General features: G+C 35.0%; 1 protein-coding gene across 1 annotated transcript in view; it reads left to right on the forward strand.

Annotated features, from left to right (window-relative positions):
- Window positions 1-7,404, forward strand: part of LOC106463981 (LIM/homeobox protein Awh-like) — a 63,524-nt gene extending 56,120 nt beyond the window's left edge. The window contains exon 4 of the mRNA XM_013924083.1: window positions 7,154-7,404. Within this exon, the coding sequence (XP_013779537.1) occupies window positions 7,154-7,404 (251 nt within the window). The remainder of the gene's footprint in view (window positions 1-7,153) is intronic.
- Window positions 7,405-8,998: the final 1,594 nt, after the last annotated feature.

Below are 8,998 nucleotides of genomic sequence, written 5' to 3' on the forward strand. Positions count from 1 at the left end.
ACTACATTACTAAAGTGCGAGTAATTAATGCACAACATTCTTTATCGGTTTTAGAACACTACATTACTAAAGTGCGAGTAATTAATGTACAACATTCTTTATCTATTTTAGAACACTACATTACTAAAGTGCGAATAATTAATGTACAACATTCTTTATCTATTTTAGAACACTACATTACTAAAGTGCGAGTAATTAATGTACAACATTCTTTATCTATTTTAGAACACTACATTACTGAAGTGCGAGTAATTAATGTACAACATTCTTTATCGGTTTTAGAACACTACATTACTAAAGTGCGAATAATTAATGTACAACATTCTTTATCTATTTTAGAACACTACAATACTAAGTGCGAGTAATTACTGTACAACATTCTTTATCGATTTTAAAATACTACTTTATTTGAAACAGTTTATTCAAACTTTTTCATGTAGATTGACAATGATACACACAAGATAGTCTGAAGTGGCAGGGGCTAGCTCTACAAGATGCTAACCCTAAAACGACAGATGGGAACAAGCCCCATAGTCTTTTTTAAACACGTTTTTTTTAAACTATTTATGTACCAACTTTCTTGTAAGTCTATAAGTGTAATTAACTCCATTAATTATTACTGGAGTTTCCTAAGTAAGTCAGTTCTTTGCACTTGGGATTGTTTGTCTGTTGTTAAGCGCAAAGCTACATAATGGGCTATCCGTCCTGTGCCCACCACGGGTATCGAAACCCGCGTTTTAGAGTTTTAAGCTTTCAAACTTACGATTGAATCGATGTGTGTGTGGGGGGGGGGGGTGATCACAGACATAAAACTGCTCAGTATGATAAACTGAGTGGGCCTCACCGGTACTGAATGAATATAGAAACAAGCCCGTAATTTGGTGGTTAATGTGACATTTCTATCTCTTATATATAAATATTTACCTGCTTTTAAGAAGCATATACGAAGGACAGTCCAACAATATGGAATTTTTTTTAAAAAAGTAGTAAAACCAACGTATAAGTTATTAAATATTATTTCAAGATACTACCTGTAGGAAATCTGCCCTCTCTCGGGCGTTTTCGGAACTACAATGTTTTATGCTTTCCACAACGGTAAATAAACTTCAAACATCTCTTTAAAAAAAAAAAATGGGTATAATCTCAAAAAATTATCCAAAAATGGGTTTTCTTCACATTCAAACCTTCACGGAAAATTTTCATCTCTATTTTAAGGACATCAACAGGTTTACTCGATGACGACTCTGAGATAACGTTGAAATCCTCTCAATAAAGGTCTGAATGAGGAGAAAACTTGTACTACATGTTATTCTTAAAAAAAAAACGACACGAGGGCGTGAAACAAACACTAGTGGTCGAGCAATACTGTATAACATCAACACTAAACGAGCCGTTAAAAACGATCATTTGGTTTGGTTGTGTTTGTTAAGCGCAAAGCTACAAAATGGGCTATCTGTGTTCTGCCCACAAAGAATATCGAAACCCGAATTGTAGCGTCGTAAGCCTGCAGACTTATTGCTGAGGCTAAAATAAGAGTCGTGTAAATAGCGTGAAATGAATATATATATTAACTAAATAAGTACGAAAAATTCCAATTGATGTACATGTAATAAATAGTATGATAATATGCAAGTATGCAGGAAAATATTAGATAAAAACAGGATTTTTTTAAATTTTAATCCCTGGGTTCCAAGTTTAAAAATTATCCTATTTTTTTTTCCTCCTTTTTTTTTTTTCTTCTGGAAACATCATCTCGAAGATAATTTTTCAGAAAGAGGCCGTGTGTGTTATCGACTGATTGATTGTTAGCATTGAAGTTTACGCATTTCTAGTTTTTAACTCTCAAAATCAGGGTGACCAGATTTAGTACTTGAAAAACCGGGACAAATTTGTTTTAGTGTGAGTATCCCTCCCCAGCCAAGTCAAAACATTTTTAAATATGCGACTTTCTGGTGGTTTCAGAAACAAAAAACAACAACAAACTGCCTAGAAGTGTTTGAACTCAGTGATGAAATATTTCTTGGCAGTTTTTGTTTTGTTTTGGATTAGTTTAGGGTATGAATGACCACTGGTTAATTTGTAAATCGTTTCAAGCTGCTTCAGTATATCTTTACTCATTTGTAAATGAAAAACGTAATAAATTTTTGAATCTCTTAAAATTTTCAATTGGTTTAGCTCCCCCCCCCCCCCAAAAAAAATTGTTTTTTAATTATTCACAATGTTGCATTATTGAACACAATTCATCTTTAAGTTGGTTACCAATTGGTGAATCGCTTCCAATGTATTCACTTCCGCCTGGTTTCTCTCGTCAGTCCATTGCTCGTTCATCACAGAGAATATTGTTTCCACGTTACCATGCTAAACAGATCCTGATATAACTTCCTAGGACTTGAAGAAATATACCCGCTTTTCATGACAAAACCTATCTTTCCAATCTATCTTTCCAATCTACCTTTCCAACCTATCTGTCCAATCTATCTTTCCAATCTACCTTTCCAACCTATCTTTTCAATTTATCTTTCCAACTTATCTTTCTAGCCTATCTTTCCAATCTATCTTTCCAACCTATCTGTCCAATCTATCTTTCCAATCTACCTTTCCAACCTATCTTTTCAATTTATCTTTCCAACTTATCTTTCTAGCCTATCTTTCCAATCTATCTTTCCAACTTATCTTTCCAATCTATCTTTCCAATCTATCTGTCCAATTTATCTTTCCAATCTATCTCTCCAACTTATCTGTCCAATCTATCTTTCCAATCTATCTTTCCAACCTATCTTTTCAATTTATCTTTCCAATCTTTCTTTCCAACCTATCTTTCCAATCTATCTTTCCAACCTATCTGTCCAATCTATCTGTCCAACCTATCTTTCCAATCTATCTTTCCATTCTATCTTTTCAACCAATCTTTCCATTCTATCTTTTCAACCAATCTTCCCAACCTATCTGTCCAACCTATCTTTCCAATCTATCTTTCCAACCTATCTGTCCAATTTATCATTCCAACCTATCTTTCCAATCTTCCTTATCCTCTTCCTGTACACTTATTTGGTTCAATAGTTTGATCATCCACTACATTTTCCTCAACTTGTTCCCACAAAAGTGGTTTGTTGAGAAGCATCCAGGAAAACCGCGATGTATTTGAAAGTGTATGTATCCATTTGTGGAGATATTCGTAACAGGTACCGTGGAAATCTTCTACTTCTGGTTTTAGTCACATTGTCTATGCTTCTGGCGGCTTCTAGCAACGGCACGCCTAGAATGTTCCCGTTCGTTCACGAGTACTCCGCGTGCACTCGATAACCTTATAGATACAGCTAGGTACGTGAGCGGTGCTTATTTTAGACAAAATTTTCCCTAAAAAAACTGGGATAAATCAGCGTTCCGAAGTTGTTGTTTTTTTTTTTCGGGACTCAGAGGCAACAGGTTCAAAACCGGCACGTCTGGTCACCCAACACCCCCAAAAAATAGAGCAATACATCAAGTTTTGCTTTGGCTGATTGAGTTATATTTTCTTTGTTTTTTTTTATTTTCGCGCAATACTACACGAGGGCTATCTGCACTAGCCGTCCATAATTTAGCAGTGTAAGACTAGAGGGAAGGCAGCTAGTCATCACCACCCACCGCCAACTCTTGGGCTACTCTTTTACCAACGAATAGTGGGATTGACCGTCACATTATAACGCCCCCACGGGTGAAAGGGCGAGCATGTTTGGTGTGACGGGGATTCGAACCCGCGACCCGCAGATTGCGAGTCGAGCGCCCTAACCACCTGGCCATGCCGGGCCGGCTTTATACGCAATTTGAAAAACTAACTTTAAGCTCAAGCCATTTTTAAACGACAAAAAACAACAATAGATAACGTGTTCTTCGTTTTATTTGTAATATTTTATCTCTGTAATTTTCTTCGGGGTCACAATAATAACTCAAAGGGCAGAGAACAATTTTATCATTGACAAAAAACTTAGAATTACAACAGGTATTGTTGAATCTTTTAATACATAAAGATACAAATTATTATGGTATATCATGCCTTTTGAGCCCCCCCCCCCTCCCCCAGTACCACAGCGCTACGTCTGCGGATTTGCAACGCTAGAATCCGGGTTTCGATACCCGTGGTGGACAGAGCACAGATAGCCCATTGTGTAGCTTTGTGCTTAACTTAAAACAGACAAAATCACGCCGTGTGTCTACGAATTGCGATCTGTAATGTGTTTGTTTGTTTGGTTTTGAATTACAATTTGATTATTAATAATTTTAAACAAATCTTGGTTAAAAATTATCAGTCTTATTCTGATGTAATGTCACACAAACACTGTACTTAGATATGAAATCAAAATCGAGGATGTAGGCTTAACAAATTTGTAAATTTCATTAAACGACACCATTCTTATTACAGTCGACTTCACAATTTTTATGTTTCTTACGCGTCTTTAAATAGTCCAACTTTTCAGTCGGTAAACTTAATTAAATTGTTTGAGTAAAAATTAAAATTCCTAAACCATTTTATGAATGAATAACTTCAGCACTCGACCTTTCACAGTTATCAAAATAAACAGATTAATCCAATGAAGTTTAACGTTTAAAAACAATGCGATATATTTTATAAATTGTACCATTACAGCTAACGTGTTTCTGATACCTTTGACGAGGAAATTTTTGAAATAGCATAAAATATCAAAATTAATTACGTAAATTTGTTAGCCATGATAATTTTTCTCTTTATTATCTACACTAAAATCTAGAAAAATTCCAGAAAGTTTGATTGAAGTTAAGCACAAAGCTACGCAGTGGGCTATCTGTGCTCTACCACCACGGGTATCGAAACCAGGTTTTTAGTGTTTTAAGGCCGCAGACCGCTGTGCCACTGGGGGGGGGGGTAATTCCGGAAATAATGATACTTTGGTTTTCCATTGGAGTACGTTCCTACTTTCCCTGAGAAATAAAATAAAAATATCTGTAGAATGATATTATTTTGAATTTCACGCGTACGTTTTGAACGAGTTGCATCTTTCGATATAGCACGTGTAATTTAAACTCTTGACATACGCAACTACTACACACCAACATAAAATAAATCTTACTGATAATATTTTGTTCGAGAAAAACTTGAAATCGTAAATTTCTGAAACATTAATAATAGTAATGAGGATTATCTAACGCTGAAGAAAAAACATCAAGAATTATCTTAATGGATCTTATTCGTTGAAGGCAACCAATCAGAAGAAAACTCTTACTGGATTTTACTCGCTCAGTAACCAGTTAGGAAACGTATATTAATGGATATTCCTCGTTTAATTCAACCAGTTAGGAGTAGTCTCTTACTTGATCTTATTCGCTGAAGACAACCAAGTAAAAGAAAACTCTTACTGGATCCTACTCGCTCAGAAACCAGTTAGGAAACGTATATTACTGGATATTATTTGTTTAAGTCAACCAGTTAGAAGCAGTTTCTTACATGATGTTATTCGCTGATGACAACCAATTAGGAGAAGTTTCTTACTAATTTTGAAAGTGAACTGAAACTGTTCTCGCTCCTTGACATAATCATCCCGAAATGAATGAACATTTGGACATCTTCATATCAAGTAATGTTATCTTTAGTTGACACGATAACACCAGATGCCGTTATCGACATCTGATATGGTGGTGATTTACATTAAAAAACATCAATGCAACATCAGGTCCGAGAAAAGAAGAAAGTCTTTATATCTGCGGTATTGATTATTGTTAATTCGTTTTATCTGGGTTATCCATAGTCAATGTGTTCGTCACTTATCGAGACCGTCTCATACATTGGGCCGAGGTCATAGTTCAAACCTTCCTAGATAAAATATGACAGCGCTGACGAAACGTTATACTGTGAGTAGGCAAACAAGATTGACGAAACTAGTAAAAATCACGTGATGCGCTGCTCATCGAAGACGTGTCTTCGAGTTGAAAAAAATATTTTAAAAGAATAACTAAACTATTTCCTCTGTCTCTAGTGTTTAGTAATTATTACCATTTCAAGACAAACCATTTAGCCACATAAGCTTCATTGGTTTTACTAATTGCTTGCAGGTTTGTGTTGTTGTTATTTGTTATTAAGCACAAAGCTACGCAAAGGGTCATCTGTGCTCTGCCCACCACGGGTATCGAAACTCGGATTCTAGCGATATAAGACCGCAGAAATATCGCTGTACCACTGGAGGCCATAGGTTTGTGAATTTGTTGGTTAAAGGGTTCCTAATACCACATAAATCGCACAATATAAACAAACGTATAAGTTATATTCAGTTAGTAATTAATGAGACTAATTACTACTGGAGCCTCCTGTGTACTTTACATAGAAAATATGTGATTTCTCCTAATTGTTTTGGTCAGTTCTTTACCGTGGATGTTGTAACAAGGAAAAAAATAACATTACTCAATATGATGTAATATGAAATCCCCACCGTTGATAAACAATATAAAACCAAATCGTCAATTTTGAGGTTTAAAAACAAAAGCGAAGCGAATTGTTTTAAATGTTTGCTTATATTTAAGCACAAAGCTACGCAATGGGCTATCTGTGCTATGGGTATCGAAACCAGATGTTTAGTGTTGAAAGCCATCAGATTTACCGCTGAGCCACTGATTTCATAGTTTTTAGGTGTATCACAGCTGTTAACAGCTTTACTGTTGGAATGATTTTGTCAGTGTGTCAAGTGTAATAAACGTCTATTAATAATTCTTAAAACTACTGAATTTCTTGTAGCTAATAACATTGCATTCTACGATCTAGTGAAAGTGGGAAAAAAGACACTGTTTTGAGGTTTATGACAGCTAATAAGAAAACATTATATTAAAATTCTATAAGAATCATAAGAGTTTGTTTGTAACAAAATATGGTACGCATAGTTTCTTTATTGTATCGAGTTATTTTTGTTTTTATTGAGAATTCAATATTGGTCACTAGCATGATTCGAACCCTCTTCCATTTTCTTCTTTTAATGTGAGAGGGACAAATTTTTTTATTAGTTTCAAATCCCCATATGCTATAATGTCATGATTTTTTTGTCCCCTGGTGGAACAGCGGTAAGTTTGCGGATTTACAACGCTAAAATTCGGGGTTCGATTCCCCGCGGTGGACATAGCAGATTTCTTTTAATAAATATATTTATTTTTCTAGAGAGCGGCGGTGACCAGGAATGCCAACAGAAGACGAAGACCAAAAGGGTCAGAACAACTTTTACTGAAGAACAGCTGCAGGTCTTGCAAGCCAATTTCAATTTAGATTCAAATCCTGACGGGCAGGACCTCGAACGGATCGCTCAAATCACTGGACTCAGCAAGAGAGTCACTCAGGTTTGGTTCCAGAATTCAAGAGCTAGGCAAAAAAAATATCTCTCGAATCAAGCTAAGAAGACTGGTTGTAAGTAAGAAAATATTCCTGTAATTGTTTCTCTGGCTGTGTGCACTCACCTCTTTTTTTGAGACATGATTTTTTTTTATTTTTTTTTGCTTAAAATTATACAACATAGAAATATTCGCTTGCTTGATATCAGGTCATGTATTCGCGACTTTATACTTACAGTAACAACGAAATTCTTTATTTTACAAACAGCAGAAATCGAAAATATAAGTTAAACACTGGACTCCCAGTAGTGTTACGATTTTTTTTCAACTCAAAAGCTGAATATCAGTTTAAAAAGTCGATATCTCGTGACAATAATAATGATAATAAAGTTTATTTTTTTACGAGTAAATCAAAGCACAAAATTGCCAAAAGGGACCCTTGTTAAGTATAAACTAGAAATGCCACATTTGAGTCATGACAGTTTGAATGTTAGAAGACAGTAAGTATCACGTTAGGGAAAGTCAAATTTGTCTGAGTGTATACTGTCAAGTTAAAAATCTAACTTAAAAAAAGATCTATATACGATACAATACGTAAAGTAATATGTGAGAGATCTAAAAATGATTAGTGCTCTATTATATCATCGTAACATTTAACCACAGTCTTACTATAGCTTGATATACACAACAAACGCATTTTATAATTGTTGTTTAAGACTCATAACGTAGGAGACTTCATCGGGCAACAATGCATTGTTGCCCCATGAAGAGGTAAGAGGGCCGAAAACTCGCAATAAAAGTATTTTAATGTAGAGAAAAGTCCGTTTATAATTCTACAAACGTATTTTATAATAATCGTGCTTGTAATGCAATTTTCTTAACACTGAGTGAAAATAGATATATATATAAGGGTAATACTTTTAAAAGTTAACAGAGTAAACACGAATTAAACGCTCTCATTCTTTTCGTACAGCGCCTTCAAACGGAAGTGTATTGAATGACTGGTTGTTTCATTACGTAAGAGGAAATGGGAGTTGGCTAAACATGCTGTTCAAAATCAAACTTCACTTGTGGGCGACAGTTTTTAACCATTTATAAACAATATTGATTTATGACATAAAAACAAATAAGGCATTATGGTTAAAAATAGTGGGTTGCTTATTTGAGTTAATTTGTTTTTGCGTTATTATCTTTATTTATTTCTTTTATTGTAAGAAAGCAACACAGATTAATAACTTGAACTTTTGACATTATGTTAGTTGTTTCTGGCTGCAAGTGGTAACGCTGTTTTAACTAGAACAATATCTTAACGTCTCTAATATATTACACAACCAGCCCTTACCACACTCCAAACGCAAAAAAAAAATAAATTCGAACGCATTCAAACGACACACGCGGTAAATTAATCATGTGTAATCATGCAGTACAACATGCGTAAAATGATAAAAGTTTTACATAACATACTTTACACTCGTATAATATTATCTAACTTATAAAAGTGTGGGTGGCGGGTTCGAATCCCTGTCACACCAAACATGCTCGCCTTTTCAGCCGTGGGGGCGTTATAATGTGACGGTCAATCCCACTATTCGTTGGTAAAAAGAGTAGCCCAAGATTTGGCAGCTAGTCATCACCACCCACCGCCTGTAAGACTAGAGGGAACCTGCTAAATTAGGGA

The sequence above is a fragment of the Limulus polyphemus genome, unplaced genomic scaffold, assembly GCF_000517525.1.
Source record: "Limulus polyphemus unplaced genomic scaffold, Limulus_polyphemus-2.1.2 Scaffold1534, whole genome shotgun sequence".
NCBI lineage: Eukaryota > Metazoa > Arthropoda > Merostomata > Xiphosura > Limulidae > Limulus > Limulus polyphemus.